The 20,662-nt window shown below is 52.4% G+C and overlaps 1 protein-coding gene across 2 annotated transcripts in view; it reads right to left on the minus strand.

Annotated features, from left to right (window-relative positions):
- Window positions 1-20,662, minus strand: part of ecm1b (extracellular matrix protein 1b) — a 33,159-nt gene that overhangs the window by 8,013 nt on the left and 4,484 nt on the right. For both annotated transcript variants that reach the window (XM_068022939.1, XM_068022940.1), the window contains exons 2-5: window positions 12,857-13,134; window positions 6,214-6,614; window positions 5,464-5,883; window positions 3,683-3,903 (exon numbers count right to left, since the gene is read on the minus strand). In XM_068022939.1, the coding sequence (XP_067879040.1) occupies window positions 3,683-3,903; window positions 5,464-5,883; window positions 6,214-6,614; window positions 12,857-12,920 (1,106 nt within the window). In that variant the 5' untranslated portion in view covers window positions 12,921-13,134. The remainder of the gene's footprint in view (window positions 1-3,682; window positions 3,904-5,463; window positions 5,884-6,213; window positions 6,615-12,856; window positions 13,135-20,662) is intronic.

Below are 20,662 nucleotides of genomic sequence, written 5' to 3' on the forward strand. Positions count from 1 at the left end.
AGAACGAGTCCCAAAATCGGTGGTCCTCCAGCAGCCGGTTGTTAAAGTGCCAGCGTGCGGAGCGGAGTGAACTCATAAGGCACCAGCCGCATGGAGGCCGCCGAGACGCGGGAGGCGTACGCCTGTGAAATGTAGAGGCGGTCGATTCGCGACCCTCCTCCTCCAGACCTCCACGTGAAGGCGCTGGAGTCGGGATGGAGATTCCGCCAGACATCCACCAAGTTAAGGGAGCTGATCAGTCCCCTCAACTTCTCCAACGACGCTTGGCCGCGCTGGGGACCGGAGCGATCCCCCACCTCGAGGGTGCAGTTAAAATCCCCCCCGAGGATGATGCACTCGCCGCTATCGATGGAGCTCAAGAGAGCGGACACTTCTTCAAAGAAGCGCGCTTGCAACGCGCCGGGTCTGGGTGCGTACACGTTCACAAAGTGGAGCGGCACGCTACCCAGGCGAACGGCGAGGTGGAGCAAGCGACCCGGCACTAGCTCCTTGACCCCCAAGATCTCCGGCTGAAAAGTCAGGGCCAACAAGATAGCCACCCCACTAGAAATAGGGGTGAGGTGACTCATGTAGACCCCACCCTGCCACTCCAGGAGCCAGGTGGCTTCGTCTCCCGGAACGGTGTGGGTTTCCTGCAGAAAGCTCACCACGTATCTCCCTTCCCTCAGGACTGAGAGATTGTGAAATCTGCGGTGAGCCCCTCTGCTGACGTTGATGTTGAGGCTGGCTATGGTTATCTTCATGTCAAAGGTACTTAAAACCCGTCACCAACACCTCACTGTGAGGAGGGAGTGGAAGTGCACCTGGCCTTCCACTCCCCCAGCAACCCATTGAGGAACACATTAAAACGGCGCCTCTCAACCAGTTTCACGCCCGCGCGCTTGCCCGTTATCTTCAGAGCGGCACGGACGGACTGGATGATCAGCGCCAGATTCGACCAGCGGTCAAGGGCCAGCTGAACTTTATTGCGGCAGCCCCTGCAAACCGCGAGGAAATCCCAGAGTTCCGCCGTGGGGATGAGAGGAGATTCGGTGGGAGGCACGAGGGACTCCACCACCTCACTGGCGATGGAATCAAGATCATCCTCCGTGCCCCACACCGAATCCCCATCCTCCTCCGGGTCATCACCGTCAGCGGCCGACACGCCCACCGCACACTGGGGCGGACGTCCCGGCCGCGCCAGCTGGTCCCGCCTCCGTCACGATCCCACCCCCAGGATCAATGGCGGAGGAGTCCTCTCTGGGTTCTATTGTGAAACTGGAGCCTGTAGGCACCAGCGGTTCAGGACCCCCCTCCACCTCCATCCCCAGGCCAATGAGTGGTCCAGGGGAGACAGAAGTTCCCGACTCCTGAAAACCAGCCGGAGCCGAGACTGGAGGCGGAGAGAGGAGGCCATCTCCTGCTCCGCCAGCACCCACAGGCCCAGCAGATGGGGCAGCATTCTCGGTTATAACCGGGTCGGGTATCTCTTGGTTGGTGGTGGACTCCGGCTGGGAGGGCCGACCCTCTGGGGCCTCGCCCTCCTCTTCACTCAGGGCACCCGACCCAGTAGCAGTGGCAGAATGGGCGGAGTCCCCAGGCTCCCCCACCACAAGCAGGGCCCCACTTACTCCTTCAGGAGGGGCCTCATGTACCGGGGCCTTCCCCTCCACTCCATCCTGAGGAATAGGGAGCTCCTGCCCGGACTTTGTAGCCTTGGTGGTGGCAGTAGGGGAAACCAGGGGACCCGAGACAGCTCCCCTCCAACAGATGGGCCCTGCACCTCAGGGCCCCTCATTACCTCTGTGGAGGGGTGCCTTCTCTTTTTCCCTCCAGGGCTCAGAGACCTCCATGTCATCAGAGGCCTCCGCACTCTCTTTTTTCTTATTCCCCCTGGGCCTGAGCCCAGCCCTGGGGCAAGTTGACTTCCCGAGATCGGGCTTTGTGCTGAGCTCAGACTCGGGTAGTGTCACGGTGTCCAGGGGATGCGCCTCTCGATGTTTATTTCTCCTCCGCGCCTTCCTTCCACTTGGACGGTCACCCCCCTCCCTGACGGAGGCTGTGAAAATCACAGCCTCCGGTACCGACTGAATGGTATCTGGTGGAGGTGTAGGGGGGGTGGGAGGAGGTGCAGCGGCGCCACCCTGGGCCGCCGAGTTGGAGTTGGCAGCTGGGAGGTTGGGGCAGTTCTTACAAACATGCCCCACCCCCTTACAGACATGGCACCGCACCCCGTCCAAGGTCCAGAAGACGTGGTAGGCCGTCCCCTGGAATTCTACATTAAAGTGGCCCTCTGTCACCTCCTCCCGCGCCAGCTGCATGAATAACTGGCGGCGGAAGGAGTACACATGTCGGAGGCTGTTCTCCCGAAGACCGAGCGGGACTGGAGTGAGCCCCGTCTTTACCTCCCCCAGATGGTGCAGGTGGGGAAGGAGGAGCTCACCAGGAATGAAGGGCGGGACGTTGGATAAAATGAGCCTTTGCGCAGTGGCCTCCAGGGGGTCCACTGGCAGAAAGGTCCCGCCCACGGTGAGCCCCTTGCTCAGAGCCAGGGACACCGCCCGCTCGGTCTTCAGGAATAACACTGCCATCCTGTACATTTTAGAGGCTGCAACAATGGCCGAAGGGCCGACAACCTCAGCCATTGCTTTCACACATGCCTCGATAGTCATGTTCGGGTGGACGTAGCTCTTGACCCCATGCTTAGATGTTATTAATGCAAACGGTGACGGGGCAACAGGTGCAGCTGCAGCAGCCGCAGCAGCATATGAACGGGAAGGCCCCGCCACCGGCGAAGAGGGGCTTGCCATGGGGTCGCAGAGCTACGCCCACCCCCAAGAAACAAAGCACACGACAGTTTTCTTTAACACAAGCAGTATGATGGGGGAGGGGGGGATGGGAATAGAGGAGGATAGAGCTGAAAAGGACAAGGAGAGGAGAGGATAGGTGGCCGAGTGATGGAAGAGAGAGAACAGCTGCAAGGATGTTACAGTTCAATTGGTGGTTGGAGTACCTTCCTGCAGAGTCGACAGTCCATTCTTCCAGTTAGGGGAGGGGTCTTCGCCCGGGTCGGTTGGAGCCGCCCGGTTCTCTCCCTTTTCTGTTGTTTTATAAGGATTTTCTTCAGCCGGGCAGCTCCAGCCGTCCCGAGCCACACAGTTGGGGGTGGGGAGGGAGCCCCTTTTGTGCAGGATGGCAGATAAACACAAGAGCAAGTACAAGGGCTCCCTATAGAATTTGGCAGCCCCACTCCTGGATCCTCCGGTGCCTTCTCCCTCCCCCAACAGTCCAAACAACCAACAGTTCTCTGGTGCTCCAACACCCACCTCTCCAAAATGACTCTCAGGTCTTAGTCTTGAAAAAGTGCAACAGTTCCACAGTAAATACAGCTGTCTCCACTCTACAGTCACCTCTCTGCAGTAACTCCCGTCTCCTCTCCAGGTGCAGCTGCTCCCCCTGATTGCAGGCAGAAGGTGCTTCCCAAATTGCCCAGCCAATCCCAGTGCTGTACCTGTCCTGAGAGTGTTTGATGGGGACAGTGTAGAGGGAGTTTTACCCTGTATCTAACCTCTTAACTAGGAAGATCTGATGATGACCCTAGGGCAAACAGTTCATTTCGCAAAACTGACTTGGACTTGCATCAAAAAGAATTAAAATAATCACCCAAACCTTACAGAATAAGTTTGTAAAATTCGCCACTCACATTTTGGTCAGCAGTTTGAAGGGTCTTTGACACAGTTTCCGCATTACAGGCTCCGTCACATTTACCAGGCTGATGTTCCGAATCTCACGGTCGTAGTTGGGGTAGGGAGCCTCAAGTCTGAAGCACACGTATCTTTGATGGCCTTGCATCTTGCAGCAGTGGTGGTGTTTATCCTTCACGGAAAATTCCTCCTCACAGAAATCAGACAGCATCTCCTTCCACTGGGAGAGAGGGAAAAGACGGAGATGTGGTTAGTGGGGAGACGGGGCGAGCGGGGGCTGGAGGTAGAGTTGCGCAGGTGGGAGGGGAGATATGGGGGAGGGGGGGCAGAAGAAGATAAAGAGAAAAGAGAGGGAAGGAGCGAGGAAGAATAGGAGGTAGAGAGACAAGGGAGATGAGCAAAAGCAGAAACCAAAATGAAGAGACGGAAAAGTGAGACGGAAAGGAGTGAAGTAAAATGCAGAAAGAGCAATAAACGAGGGACGAGAGAGCAAAACAGCGTCGATTAAACAGACAGGGAAATAGACAGATAGATACACAGGGAGAATAGTGATAAAGAGTGACACAGTGAGTCAGGGAGACAGTCCTGTGAACTTGAGCAGTATTTTCACACAAGCTGAAAAGAGCAGAAACCATCTGTGTGCGCCCCAGAACATTCCAGAAACATTCCCCCCCCCCCACAGTCACGTAGCAGATTGTGTTTGCTATTGCAACAAAGTGGAGAAGTAAAAGGCTGTCCCGTTCTTCATCCTTTTCCCCTCTGCCAGCGAGGGTCCTGCAGCACCTCACCCACTTGGCTGTCCAGTAGGCGCGAGTGATGGCAGGCTAGTCGACTGTGGCTGGCATCGCCACAACATCTGAATCTGCCCTCACTCGATGCCACCAGCACGCGCAGGCGCATGGCAGCTGGGGTCACCGGATAGTGAACAAACAGTAGCTGGTTTTCTCCCCTACCTTAGCTTGGGGCACCATCCCCAACTACCCAGGTTCTCAGTGCAGACCAGGCATTAAACCTGCGACTTCCCAGTCTGTGTGGCTTTGTTGCGTTCTGGGGCTGAATTTTTGCCCATTCATTCCCTCAACTAAGGTCACTGATGCTCTGTTCAGACCATAAGAAATAGGAGCAGGAGTAGAACATATGGCCCTTGAGCCTGCTCCACCATTCAATACGATCATGGCTGACCCTCGGCCTCAACTCCACTTTCCCGCTCGCTCCCCATATCCTTCAATTCCCCGAAACACCAAAAATCTGTCTATCCCAGCCGTAAATATATTCAATGATATATTCAATATATCCACTACCTGGGGTAGAGAATTCCAAAGATTCACAAGCAATTGCTCTTCATCCTAAGTGATCGACCCCTTATTCTGAGACTGTGCCCCCATGTTCTAGACTCCCCAGCCGGGGGAAACAACCTCTCAGTGTTATTAGTTGAGGGATAGATATTGGCCCCCAGAACACCCGGGGAGAATCCCCCTGCTCTCATTTGAAATAGTGGCCGTAGGATCGTCCACCTGGTAGGGCAGACAGTGGGGGGTGGGGGGGGGGGGGGGGGGCCTCAGTTATACGTCTCATCAGAAAGCTGGCACCTGCGACAGTGCGGTGCTCCCTCAGTGCTGGCCTTGGGAGTGTCGGCCTGCAATATGTGCTGAGGTCTGCAAGGGGAGGCTCAAACCCACAACCTCCTGACTCAGGAGAGACAGAGAGTGCTACCCGGCTGGAGTCAATGGAGCAATGCGGTTACCGAGCCTCGTCAGGAGTGTCTCCCTCGGTCAGTTACCTTCAAGTGCGCGCATGTCAATGCTTCGGAGCCCTTGCAGCATTTGGTGTAGCTAAGCTCAATCTGCTGAACCGCCGTGGCGCGACGGGTCAGCCAGCCGTAGCCAGACTGCGGCAGGGTCGTCGCGGGGTATCGCGGTCGGATCTTCCGCAGGCGGCAGATATTGTGGACGTTATGTTGGTTGGGTTCCCCGGGAGGGAAGGCGACATCTGGCAACCTCATGTCCGGTGCGGTTCTGTGACTGTGAGCGACAGCTGCCTTCCCTTCCTCTCGTCGTGGGGCGGCAGGTCCGTAGCTGTGAAACAACGCGGCGTCGGCAAAGCAGTGGTGCCGCTTGTCCCCTGCGATCTTACAGCAAGAGTAATGTAAGGTTTTAATGGAGAACTCCTCCTCACAGAACTGGTGCAGCGTATCCTTCCACTGTGGAGAGAAACAGGGCGGAATTACAAGGCATTTCAAGCCATTCAACCCAAACAACAACCTGCATTTACATAGCGCCTTTGACATTGGGAAACATCCCAAGGAGCTTCACATGAACGACTATCAGACAAGATTTGACCCCGACGCACATGAGGAGATATTCAGACAGGCGGCCAAAAGCTCGGTCAGTGAGGTCGGTTTTAAGGACCGTCTTAAAGGAGGAGAGAGAGAGGAGATTTGCCCAGAGTGTCGGAGGTAGAATGGGACACTTGCGGGGAATAGCTGGAGGGTCTAACTAAGGTACCAACAAGAGGAAGGGGAATAACTCACCACAGTCAGTGCGCAGGCCAGTTTATCCGCTTCGCTCAGCTTGTGACAACACTTGGCATAGCCGGCCTCCATCCTGTTGACAGCATCCGCTTGTCGGTGCAAGTGGCCAAACCCGCTGCTCGGCAACACACCAGGCCCGTAGGTCGTCCGTTCCCCGAGGTGACGGCAGATGTCCCCAATGTTGGCGGCACTGGGACGTCCCAGGGGGAAGGCGACCTTCAGCCTGTGCCTGCGCCCCTCCGCTCCATGGCAAGACTGGGAACCGTCACAACCTGATGCGGCCTGGTGGCCAAGGGCGAGATGCTGCGGTGTGAAAGGAGGCAATGGCGGATGAATTTCATGCTGCACCGTGCTGTGCTGCTCTATCATACCTTGGTGAGCCTCATTGTGCTTCCCACGATCTACAGAGAAATAATATTAAAAATATGTCTTAATAGTTGGGGCTCGAAACACCAATACAGCACCTTAAATGTAGTAAAACATTCCCCAGGAGCGTAAATCAGAAAACATTTGACTCCGAGTCACCTAAGGGGAATATCAGGGACAGGCGACCAAAAGCCGAGTCAAGGAGGTCGGTTTTAAGGAGCGTTTTGAAGGAGGAGAGAGATAGAGAGGCGCGGAGAGGTTTAGGGAGGGAATTCCAGAGCTTGGGGCCCCCCAGGCAGCTGAAGGCACGGCCGCCAATGGTGGAGCGATGGAAATCGGAGGGTTGTAGGGGCTGGAGGAGGTGACAGAGATAGAGAGGGGTATGGGAGGGTGAGGGCTGTGGAGGGATTTGAAAACACACACTTTCCCATCCCTCTAACTTTTTTTCCCCCTCTTTTAAGACACCAATTTTTACTGGGTTATGATTCCACTGATTCAAGCAACAGCCTGACATAGTCATACTCACAGAATCATACCTTACAGACAACATCCCAGAAACTGCCATCACCATCCCCAGCAGAGGTGGTGGCACAGTGGTATACAGTAGGGAGGGAGTTGCCCTGGGAGTCCTCAACAATCGACTCTGGACCCCATGAAGTCTCATGGCATCAGGTCAAACATGGGCAAGGTAGCCTCCTGCTGATTACAACCTACCGCCCTCCCTCAGCTGATGAGTCAGTACTCCTCCATGTTGAACAGCACTTGGAGGAAGCACTGAGGGTGGCAAGGGCACAGAATGTACTCTGGGTGGGGGGACATCAATGTCCATCACCAAGAGTGGCTCGGTAGCACCAATACTGACCGAGCTGGCCGAGTCCTAAAGGACATAGCTGCTAGATTGGGTCTGCGGCAGGTGGTGAGGGAACCAACAAGAGGGGAAAACATACTTGACCTCGTCCTCACCAATCTGCCTGCCGCAGATGCTTCTGTCCATGACAGTATTGGTAGGAGTGACCACCGCACAGTCGTTGCGGAGACAAAGTCCTGCCTTCACATTGAGGATACCGTCCATCGTGTTGTGTGGCACTACCACCGTGCTAAATGGGATAGATTTTGAACAGATCAAGCAATACAAAACCAGTCATCCATGAGGTGCTGTGGGCCATCAGCAGCAGCAGAATTGTACTCAACCACAATCTGTAACCTCATGGCCCGGCATATCCCCCACTCTACCATTACCATCAAGCCAGGAGACCAACCCTGGTTCAATGAAGAGTGCAGGAGGGCATGTCAGGAGCAGCACCAGGCATACCTCAAAATGAGGTGTCAGCCTGGTGAAGCTACAACACAGGACTATCTGCGTGCCAAACTGCGTAAGCAGCATGCGATAGACAGAGCTAAGCGATCCCATAACCAACGGATCAGATCTAAGCTCTGCAGTCCTGCCACATCCAGCCGTGAATGGTGGTGGATAATTAAACAACTAACTGGAGGAGGTGGCTCCACAAATATCCCCATCCTCAATGATGGGGGAGCCCAGCACATCAGTGCGAAAGATAAGGCTGAAGCATTTGCAACAATCTTCAGCCAGAAGTGCCGAGTTGATGATCCATCTCGGCCTCCTCCTGAAGTCCCCAGCATCACAGATGCCAGACTTCAGCCAATTCGATTCACTCCGCGTGATATCAAGAAACGACTGAAGACACTGGATACTGCAAAAGTTATGGGCCCTGACAATATTCCAGCAATAGTACTGAAGACCTGTGCTCCAGAACTTGCCGCGCCCCTAGCTAAGCTGTTCCAGTAACGCTACAACACTGGCATCTACCCTGCAATGTAGAAAATTGCCCAGGTATGTCCTGTACACAAAAAGCAGGACAAATCTAACCCGGCCAATTACCGCCCCATCAGCCTACTCTCAATCGTCAGTAAAGTGATGGAAGGTGTCATCAACAGTGCCATCAAGCAGCACTTGCTTAGCAATAACCTGCTCACTGACACTCAGTTTGGGTTCCGCCAGGGCCACTCAGCTCCTGACCTCATTACAGCCTTGGTTCAAACATGGACAATAGAGCTGAACTCAAGAGGTGAGGTGAGAGTGACTGCCCTTGACATCAAGGCAGCATTTGACTGAGATATGGCATCAAGGAGCCCTAGTAAAACTGAGGTCAATGGGAATCAGGGAGAAAACCCTCCGCTGGCTGGAGTCAGAGCTAACACAAAGGAAGATGGTTGTGGTTGTTGGAGGTCAATCATCTGAGCTCCAGGACATCACTGCAGGAGTTCCTCAGGGTAGTGTCCTGGGCCCAACCATCTTCAGCTGCTTCATCAATGACCTTCACTCCATCATAAGGTCAGAAGTGGGGATGTTCGCTGATGATTGCACAATGTTCAGCACCATTTGCAACTCCTCAGATACTGAAGCAGTCCGTGTAGAAATGCTGCAAGACTTGGACAATATCCAGGCTTGGGCTGAGAAGTGGCAAGTAACATTCGCGCCACACAAGTGCCAGGCAATGACTATCTCCAACAAGAGAGAATCTAACCATCTCCCCTTGACATTCAATGGCATTACCATCGCTGAATCCATCACTATCAACATCCTAGGGGCTACCATTGACCAGAAACTGAACTGGAGTAGCCATATAAATACTGTGGCTACAAGAGCAGGTCAGAGGCTAGGAATCCTGCTGTGAGTAACTCACCCCAAAGCTTGTCCACCATCTACAAGGCACAAGTCAGGAGTGTGATGGAATACTCTCCACTTGCCCAGATGGGTGCAGCTCCAACAACACTCAAGAAGCTCGACACCATCCAGGACAAAGCAGCCCGCTTGATTGGCACCCCATCTACAAACATTCACTCCCTCCACCAATGATGCACAGTGGCAGCAGTGTGTACCATCTACAAGATGCACTGCAGCAATGCACCAAGGCTCCTTAGACAGCACCTTCCAAACCCGCGACCTCTACCACCTAGAAGGACAAGGGCAGCAAATACATGGGAACACCACCACCTGCAAGTTCCCCTCCAAGTCACACACCATCCTGACTTGGAACTATATCGGCCGTTCCTTCACTGTCGCTGGGTCAAAATCCTGGAACTCCCTTCCTAACAACCCTGTGGGTGTACCTACCCCACATGGACTGCAGCGGTTCAGGAAGGCAGCTCACCACCACCTTCTCAAAGAGCAATTAGGAATGGGCAATAAATGCTGACCTGGCACGTATTAAGGCTGGAGTGTTTTCAGATGATGTTGCTGAGTGGCAGCACTTCGCTGAGAAATAGGAGGGAACAGTCTGATAAAGTTCACGTGTGAGGTACTTGTCAAGCAGAGTCAGTTCTGACCCTCCGTGTCCGAATAGCAGAGAACATTTCAGTCATAACTAAATCCTTCGCTAACTGGAAACAGTGACTCACTTGGAATTAACAGCCTGGGATTTGGCTGCGTGCTTCTTGCTCCAGCCCAATACCTCCCCGAATTATACAACTGCTGTGCTTGTGCAATCTTTAGCCACACATGACTGCCCATAAAAGCAGCTGTTTACTATCATACAAAGGGAAACATGCAAGGAAGTGTGAACAGAGAAATGAGGCAGCAATTATTAGTTAAAGCTATTGGTCTGTGAGGGTCGCTGTCAAAGCCATGACTCTTGTCCATCCCTTGAAGCCCTATCTGGGTAGGTGCGTTGAGCAATCTGTCGAGGGAATCTGGGACTGCAGCCAGACTGGGTAGTGTGAAGGGTGAGATAGTCAAGGGAGACAGAGAGAGGGTAAAGGGAGGGGGTTGTGACAAAGGGGTGGAAAGTGAAAAAGAGAGAGAAAAAGAGCTGACACAGAGAAGGTCTTAGGAAGAAAATGTAGAGAGAATATCAGGGAGAAAGCGATGAGGGCAGAGAGACTGAGGAGAGGGAGAGAGATCAAGAGAGGGATTAAAGCATGAAGGGAGAGAGAAGGATAGAGAAAAGGGTGAGAGAGGAGTGATAGGGAGAAGGAAAGAGGGAGAAAAAGAGAGTGAAGGTGAGAGAAAGTGCAGCGCTCCCACAGTACTGACCCTCTGACAGTGCAGCACTCCCTCAGTACTGACCCACCGACAGTGCAGCACTCCCTCAGTACTGACCCACCGACAGTGTGGCACTCCCTCAGTACTGATCCTCCGACAGTGCGGCGCTCCCACAGTACTGACCCTCTGACAGTGCAGCACTCCCACAGTACTGACTCTCCGACAGTGCGGCACTCCCTCAGTACTGACCCACCGACAGTGCGGCACTCCCTCAGTACTGATCCTCGGACAGTGCAGCGCTCCCACAGTACTGACCCTCTGACAGTGCGGCACTCCCTCAGTACTGACCCTCTGACAGTGCAGCGCTCCCACAGTACTGACCCTCTGACAGTGCAGCGCTCCCACAGTACTGACCCTCTGACAGTGCGGCACTCCCTCAGTACTGACCCTCTGACAGTGCAGCGCTCCCACAGTACTGACTCTCCGACAGTGCGGCACTCCCTCAGTACTGACCCACCGACAGTGCGGCACTCCCTCAGTACTGATCCTCCGACAGTGCGGCACTCCCTCAGTACTGACCCTCCAACACTGCAGCACTCCCTCAGTACTGACCCACCGACAGTGCGGCACTCCCTCAGTACTGACTCTCCGACAGTGCGGCGCTCCCTCAGTACTGACTCTCCGACAGTGCGGCACTCCCTCAGTACTGACCCTCCGACAGTGCGGCACTCCCTCAGTACTGACCCTCTGACAGTGCAGCGCTCCCACAGTACTGACTCTCCGACAGTGCAGCGCTCCCACAGTACTGACTCTCCGACAGTGCGGCACTCCCTCAGTACTGACCCTCTGACAGTGCGGCACTCCCTCAGTACTGACCCTCCGACAGTGCAGCACTCCCTCAGTACTGACCCTCCAACACTGCAGCACTCCCGCAGTACTGACCCTCCGACAGTGTGGCACTCCCTCAGTACTGACCCTCCGACACTGCAGCAGTCCCGCAGTACTGACCCTCCGACAGTGCAGCACACCCTCAGTACTGACCCTCCGACAATGCAGCACTCCCTCAGTACTGACCCTCCGACACTGCAGCACTCCCGCAGTACTGACCCTCCGACAGTGCAGCACTCCCGCAGTACTGACCCTCCGACAGTGCAGCACTCCCGCAGTACTGACCCTCCGACAGTGCAGCACTCCCGCAGTACTGACCCTCCGACAGTGCAGCACTCCCGCAGTACTGACCCTCCGACAGTGCAGCACTCCCGCAGTACTGACCCTCCGACAGTGCAGCACTCCCGCAGTACTGATCCTCCGACAGTGCAGCACTCCCGCAGTACTGACCCTCCAACAGTGCAGCACTCCCTCAGTACTGACGCTCCGACAGTGCGGCACTCCCGCAGTACTGACTCTCCGACAGTGCAGCACTCCCGCAGTACTGACCCTCCAACACTGCAGCACTCCCGCGGTACTGACCCTCCGACAGTGCAGCACTCCCGCAGTACTGACCCTCCGACAGTGCAGCACTCCCGCAGTACTGACCCTCCGACAGTGCAGCACTCCCGCAGTACTGACCCTCCGACAGTGCAGCACTCCCGCAGTACTGACCCTCCGACAGTGCAGCACTCCCGCAGTACTGACCCTCCGACAGTGCAGCACTCCCGCAGTACTGACCCTCCGACAGTGCAGCACTCCCGCAGTACTGACCCTCCGACAGTGCAGCACTCCCGCAGTACTGACCCTCCGACAGTGCAGCACTCCCGCAGTACTGACCCTCCGACAGTGCAGCACTCCCGCAGTACTGACCCTCCGACAGTGCGGCACTCCCGCAGTACTGATCCTCCGACAATGCAGCACTCCCTCAGTACTGACCCTCCGACACTGCAGCACTCCCGCAGTGCTGACCCTCCGACAGTGCAGCACTCCCGCAGTACTGACCCTCTGACAGTGCAGCACTCCCGCAGTACTGACCCTCCGACAGTGCAGCACTCCCGCAGTACTGATCCTCCGACAGTGCAGCACTCCCGCAGTACTGACCCTCCGACAGTGCAGCACTCCCTCAGTACTAACGCTCCGACAGTGCGGCACTCCCGCAGTACTGACTCTCCGACAGTGCGGCACTCTCTCAGTACTGACCCTCCGACAGTGCGGCACTCCCGCAGTACTGACCCTCCGACAGTGCAGCACTACCGCAGTACTGACCCTCCGACAGTGCAGCACTGTATAAAACAACAAAAAAAGTAACTATCAAATTTTTAAAAAATCTTTCTGGCCACTTACGAGTTTCTGCGAAGATGGAAGAAGTGAGGGCGATGAAGTGGGCCAACAGCAGCTGTTTCCTCATTATGTTCTCTGGTATTAGACCGTGTGTGTGCGCCTCAGACTATCTTGTGTCTATCTGAATGCTGCAAGTCTCTCTGACTCTGAGGCTTGTCTCTTCGTGTGTCAGTCTTATATTTTGGGAACTCCTCCCAACTGGCAAAACATCGAGATAAAATGTGTTTAAAACCGGTCCCGTTCACATTCTTTGGTTTTCTCATGCGTTAATCCCTCCGCACCTTCAACCAAAATAAAAACACCATTTCAAATTTCCCAATGCGAGTTCAGACAGATTAATAATTCTCGAATTAAACCAAGAACCACCTATCCCTGGATTCAGCTGCAGAGCTACAAGTGTCCTCAACTGTCCAGCACTCTTTCCTCGGCCATTCCCAATGGCGATTATTTACACGTGAGTCTAGACAATGAATGTTCAGAGCGCAGATCCGCCATGGAGTGCATCACAGACCAGAGGAACTTAAGGCTTGCATGTATAGGTCCTGGAATTCCAGGATATCCCAAATTACTGGGCAGCCCATTGAGGACTTTTTGGTTGTAATATTGGAAATCCAACAGCCAATTTGCAGAAAGCAAGCTCCCACAAACAGCAATTATATTATGAGCAGTTCAGCCCTTGCCTTCTGCTACCGAGAGTCCAAAACTCCCAACCCTCTCCACCTCTCTCTTCTACAAGACGCTATTTAAAACCAACCCCTTTGACCAAGCTTTCGGTCGCCTGTCCCTAAGATCCCATGTGGCTCAGGGTCAGATTTTATTTGAAGCACCTTGGGACATTTATTACGTTAAAGGCACTATATAAATGCAAGTTGTTGTTGTTGTAATTCCCCCCACCCCACCATTCACAATTCCTCACATACTGAAGGAGACCATGCCCACATGCCGCAAGACCTGGACAACATCCAGGTTTGGGCTGATAAGTGGCAAAGAACATTCTCCACCGCCGATGCACAGTGGCTGCAGCATCTACCAGATGCACTGCAGCAACTTGCCTAGGCTCCTTCGACACCACCCAGAAGGACGAGGGCAGCAGATGCATGGGAACACCGCCTCCTGCACGTTCCCCTCCAAGCCGCACACCATCCTGCCTTGGACATACACTGGCCGTTCCATCATTGTTGCTGTTGAACCCATTGAACCGGAGTGGAAGCAAGTCATCCTCACTCCCTGAGGAACTGCCCAAGATTGTTGCTGGGGCTAACAGCACTGTGGGAACAGGTGGGTGTAAGATGTTTCCTACTACGCTCAGGGTTTGCAACTAAGATTATCATCAGTAAATTGACAACCCATTTGGAAAGTCTTGCTCTGCAGTTTCTGGGATACAGTGATGTGATGGGATATTAGGAAATATTTCTCCACAGCTGAGGACCTGCCAGCAAAATCTTTTGAAATGATCGAATGTTATCCTTGGCTTCATTCTAGTTGTCATCGATAACATTCTTGCTAATGTAAGGGCAATCACCTGAGGCCTATCCGGGCAACAGACGTGAAAATTAAATAAGCCCAACAGCCCCGGGCGAAGGAAAGATGAAACAGCCCAGGTACCCACTCTTGTCCCTGAGTCAGTGGGTTGTGGGATCAGAAACCAGGCAGACACCCAGAGGGTCAGTACTGAGGGAGTGCTGCACAGTCTGAGGGTCAGTACTGAGGGAGTGCTGCACAGTCGGAGGGTCAGTACTGAGGGAGTGCTGCACAGTCTGAGGGTCAGTACTGAGGGAGTGCTGCACAGTCGGAGGGTCAGTACTGAGGGAGTGCTGCACAGTCTGAGGGTCAGTACTGAGGGAGTGCTGCACTGTCGGAGGGTCAGTACTGAGGGAGTGCTGCACTGTCGGAGGGTCAGTACTGAGGGACTGCTGCACTGTCGGAGGGTCAGTACTGAGGGAGTGCTGCACTGTTGGAGGGTCAGTACTGAGGGAGTGCTGCACTGTTGGAGGGTCAGTACTGAGGGAGTGCTGCACTGTCGGAGGGTCAGTACTGAGGGAGCGCTGCACAGTCTGAGGGGCAGTACTGAGGGAGTGTCGCACTGTCGGAGGGTCAGTACTGAGGGAGTGCTGCACTGTCGGAGGGTCAGTACTGAGGGACTGCTGCACTGTTGGAGGGTCAGTACTGAGGGAGTGCTGCACTGTCGGAGGGTCAGTACTGAGGGAGTGCTGCACAGTCGGAGGGTCAGTACTGAGGGAGTGCTGCACTGTCGGAGGGTCAGTACTGAGGGAGTGCTGCACTGTCGGAGGGTCAGTACTGAGGGAGCGCTGCACAGTCTGAGGGGCAGTACTGAGGGAGTGTCGCACTGTCAGAGGGTCAGTACTGAGGGACTGCTGCACTGTTGGAGGGTCAGTACTGAGGGAGTGCTGCACTGTCGGAGGGTCAGTACTGAGGGAGTGCTGCACTGTCGGAGGGTCAGTACTGAGGGAGTGCTGCACTGTTGGAGGGTCAGTACTGAGGGAGTGTCGCACTGTCGGAGGGTCAGTACTGAGGGAGTGTCGCACTGTCGGAGGGTCAGTACTGAGGGATTGCTGCACTGTCGGAGGGTCAGTACTGAGGGATTGCTGCACTGTCGGAGGGTCAGTACTGAGGGAGCGCTGCACTGTCGGAGGGTCAGTACTGAGGGAGCGCTGCACTGTCGGAGGGTCAGTACTGAGGGAGCGCTGCACTGTCAGAGGGTCAGTACTGAAGGAGCGCTGCACTGTCGGAGGGTCAGTACTGAGGGAGCGCTGCATTGTCAATGGGCAGTACTGAGGGAGCGCCGCACTGTTGGAGGGTCAGTACTGAGGGAGTGCTGCACAGTCTGAGGGTCAGTACTGAGGGAGCGCTGCACTGTCGGAGGGTCAGTACTGAGGGAGCGCTGCATTGTCGGAGGGTCAGTACTGAGGGAGTGCTGCACAGTCTGAGGGTCAGTACTGAGGGAGTGCCGCACTGTCGGAGGGTCAGTACTGAGGGAGTGCTGCACTGTCGGAGGGTCAGTCCTGAGGGAGTGCTGCACAGTCTGAGTGTCAGTACTGAGGGAGCGCTGCACTGTTGGAGGGTCAGTACTGAGGGAACGCTGCACTGTCAATGGGCAGTACTGAGGGAGCACTGCACTGTCGGAGGGGCAGTGCTGAGGGAGCACTGCACTGTCGGAGGGGCAGTACTGAGGGAGCACTGCACTGTCGGAGGGGCAGTCACATCAAAGGTTATTGCAGAAAATAAAAGCTCATGGTGTCGGGGGTAACATATTGGCATGGATAGAAGATGGCTAGATAGCAGGAAACAGAGAGTCGGTATAAATGGGTCATTTTCTGGTTGGAAAGATGTAATGAGTGGTGAAATAATGGGGGCTTGTAAGAAAGGTACTGCAGTAATCATGGGAGATTTTAATCCTCATATAGATTGGACTAATCAAATTGGCAAAGTTAGCCTGGAGGATGGGTTCATAGAGTGTATTGGGCACAGTTTCTTAGAACAATATGTTATGGAATCAATCCAGCAGTCGGCTATTTTAGACCTGATAATGTGTAATGAGACAGGATTAATGAATGACCTCATAGTTCAGGATGGTATAAAATTGAAAGAAAAAGTGTACAATGCTGTGAAGATTAGTGGCAGGCCAGAAGATTGGGAACATTTTAGAAACCAGCAAAAGATGACTCAAAAAATAACAAAGAGGGAGAAATTAGAGAATGAGAGTAAACTAGCAAGAAAAATAAAAACAGACAGTAAAAGCTTCTACAAATATATAAAAAGGAAGAGAGTAGCTAAAGTAAGCGTTGGTCTTTTCGAAGGTGAGACTGGGGAATTAATAATGGGAAACAAGGAAATGGCAGAGACTTTGAACAAATATTTTGTATCTGTTGTCACAGTAGAAGACACAAAAAGCATCTTAAGAATAGTAGAAAATCAAGATACTAAAGAGAGTGAGGAACTTAACGCAATCATTATCACTCGAGAAAAAGTACAAATGGTACTAAAGGCTGACAAGTCCCCTGGACCTGATGGCCTGCATCCCAGGGTCTTAAAAGAAGTGGCTGCAGAGATAGTTGATTTGTAATCTTTCAAAATCCCCTCGATTCTGGAAAGGTCCCAGTGGATTTGGAAAACTGCAAATGTAACAGCTCTATTCAAGAAAGGAGGGAGACAGAAAACAGGAATGTCTAGGCCAGTTAGCGTAACATCTGACATTAGGAAAATGCTAGAATCTATTATTAAGGACACTGGAGCAGGACATTTAGAAAATCATGTTTCAATCAAGCAGAGTCAACATGGTTTTATGAAAAGGAAATGATGTTTGACAAATTTATTAGAGTTCTTTGAGGATGTAACAAGCAGGGTGGATAAAGGGGAAACCAGTAGAGATAGTGCATTTGGATTTCAAAAAGACATTTGATAAGGTGCCACATAAAAGGTTATTACACAAGATAAGAGCTCATGGTGTTGGGGGTAATATAAGCATGGACAGAGGACTAGTTAACTAATCGGAAACAGCGAGTGGAGATAAATTGTGGGCGGCACAGTGGTTAGCACTGCAGCCTCACAGCTCCAGGGACCCGGGTTCAATTCCGGGTACTGCCTGTGTGGAGTTTGCAAGTTCTCCCCGTGACTGCGTGGGTTTCCGCCGGGTGCTCCGGTTTCCTCCCACATGCCAAAGACTTGCAGGTTGATAGGTAAATTGGCCATTATAAATTGCCCCTAGTGTAGGTAGATGGTGGGGATGTGGTAGGGGATATGGGATTAATGTAGGATTAGTATAAATGGGTGGTTGTTGGTCAGCACAGACTCAGTGGGTATCTCTAAATAATAAAAGTAATAAATGGGGCATTTTCAGCATGGCAAACTGTAACTAGTGGAGTGCCACAGGGATCATTGCTGGGGCCTCAATCATTTATGATCCATATTAATGACTTGGATGAAGGGACCGAGTATATAGTGGGAAAATATGCTGACAATACAAAGATTGGTAGGAAAGCAAGTTGTGAGGACACAACAGTCTGCAAAGAGATATATATATAGGTTAAGTGAGTGGGAAAAGATTTGGCAGATGGAGTGTAATGGGGAAAGGTGTGGCAGGAAGAATAGAAAAGCAGAATATTATTTACATGGAGAGAGACTGCGGAATGCTGCAGTACAGAGGGATCTGGGTGTCCTTGTACATGAATCACAAAATGTTAACATGCAGGTTCAGCAAGTAATTCGGAAGGCAAATGGAATGTTGGCATTTATTGCAAGGAGGGGGGGATGGGTATAAAAGGAGGGAAGTCTTGCGACAACTGTACCGGGTATTGGTGAGACCGCACCTAGAATACTGCATACAGTTTTGGTCTCCTTATTTAAGGAGGGATATACTTGCATTGGAAGCAGTTCAGAGAAGGTTCACTTGGCTGATTCCTGGGATGAAGGGATTGTCTTATGAGGAAACGTTGAGCAGGTTGGGCCTTTACTCATTGGAGTTTAGAAGAAGGATCTTATTGAAACATAAGATTCTAAGGGTAAATACTGAGAGGATGTATCTCCCCATTGGAGAATCTAGAACTAGGGGGCACAGTTTCAGAATAAGAGGTCTCCCATTTAAGAACAAAGAACAGTACAGCACAGGAACAGGCCATTCGGCTCTCCAAGCCTGCGCCGATCTTGATGCCTGCCAAACTAAAACCTTCTGCACTTCCGGGGACCGTATCCCTCTATTCCCATCCGATTCATGTATTTGTCAAGATGCCTCTTAAACGTCACTGTCGTACCTGCTTCCACCACCTCCCCAGGCAGCAAGTTCCAGGCACTCACCACCCTCTGTGTAAAGAACTTGCCTCGCACATCCCCTCTAAACTTTGCCCCTCTCACCTTAAACCGATGCCCCCTAGTAACTGACTCTTCCACCCTGGGAAAAAGCTTCTGACTATCCACTCTGTCCATGCAGCTCATAACTTTGGAAACCTCTATCATGTCGCCCCTCAACCTCCGTCGTCCCAGTGAAAACAATCCAAGTTTATCCAACCTCTCCTCATAGCTAATGCCCTCCAGACCAGGCAACATCCTGGTAAACCTCTTCTGTACCCTCTCCAAAGCCTCCACGTCCTTCTGGTAGTGTGGCGACCAGAATTACATGCAATATTCGAAGTGTGGTCTAACTAAAGTTCTGTACAGCTGCAGCATGACTTGCCAATTTTTATACTCTATGCCCCGACCGATGAAGGCAAGCATGCCGTATGCCTTCTTGACTACCTTATCCACCTGCGTTGCCACTTTCAGTGACCTGTGGACCTGTACGCCCAGATTTCTCTGTCTGTCAATACTCCTAAGGGTTCTGCCATTTACCGTATACTTCCCACCTGCATTAGATCTTCCAAAGTGCATTACCTCACATTTGTCCGGATTAAACTCCATCTGCCATTTCTCCGCCCAAGTTTCCAACCGATCTATATCCTGCTGTATCCTCTGACAATCCTCATCATTATCCGCAACTCCACCAACCTTTGTGTCGTCCGCAAACTTACTAATCAGACCAGCTACATTTTCCTCCAAATCATTTATATATACTACAAACAGCAAAGGTCCCAGCACTGATCCCTGCGGAACACCACTCGACACATCCCTCCATTCAGAAAAGCACCCTTCCACTGATACCCTCTGTCTTCTATGACCGAGCCAGTTCTGTATCCATCTTGCCAGCTCACCTCTGATCCCATGTGACTTCACCTTTTGTACCAGTCTGCCATGAGGGACCTTGTCAAAGGCTTTACTGAAGTCCATATAGATAACATCCGCTGCCCTTCCTTCATCAATCATCTTTGTCACTTCCTCAAAAAAGTCAATCAAATTAGTAAGACACGACCTCCCCTTCACAAAACTATGCTGCCTCTCGCTAATAAGTTTTGTTTCCAAATGGGAGTAAATCCTGTCCCGAAGAATCCTCTCTAATAATTTCCCTACCACTGACGTAAGGCTCACCGGCCTATAATTTCCTGGATTATCCTTGCCACCCTTCTTAAACAAAGGAACAACATTGGCTATTCTCCAGTCCTCTGGGACCTCACCTAGCCAATGAGGATGCAAAGATTTCTGTCCAGGCCCCAGCAATTTCTTCCCTTGCCTCCCTTAGTATTCTAGGGTAGATCCCATCAGGCCCTGTGGACTTATCTACCTTAATGCTTTGCAAGACACCCAACACCTCCTCCTTTTTGATAATGAGATGACTGAGACTATCTACACTCCCTTCCCTCGGCTCATCATCCACCAAGTCCTTCTCCTTGGTGAATACTGATGCAAAGTACTTATTTAGTACCTCGCCCATTTCCTCTGGCTCCACACATAGATTCCCTTCTCTGTCCTTGAGTGGGCCAACCCTTTCCCTGGTTACCCTCTTGCTCTTTATATATGGATAAAAAGCCTTGGGATTTTCCTTAATCCTGTTTGCCAATGACTTTTCATGACCCCTTTTAGCCCTCCTGACTCCTTGCTTAAGTTCCTTCCCACTGTCTTCATATTCCTCAAGTGCTTCGTCTGTTCCTAGCCTTCCAGCCCTTACGAATGCTTCCTTTTTCTTTTTGACGAGGCTCACAATATCCCGTGTTATCCAAGGTTCCCGAAACATGCCAAACTTGTCCTTCTTCCTCACAGGAACATGCTGGTCCTGGATTCTAATCAACTGACGTTTGAAAGACTCCCACATGTCAGATGTTGATTTACCCTCAAACAGCCGCCCCCCCAATCTAAATTCTTCAGTTCCTGCCTAATATTGTTATAATTAGCCTTCCCCCAATTTAGCACCTTCACCCGAGGACT

The sequence above is a fragment of the Heterodontus francisci genome, chromosome 46 (assembly GCF_036365525.1).
Source record: "Heterodontus francisci isolate sHetFra1 chromosome 46, sHetFra1.hap1, whole genome shotgun sequence".
In the NCBI taxonomy this organism is placed as follows: domain Eukaryota; kingdom Metazoa; phylum Chordata; class Chondrichthyes; order Heterodontiformes; family Heterodontidae; genus Heterodontus; species Heterodontus francisci.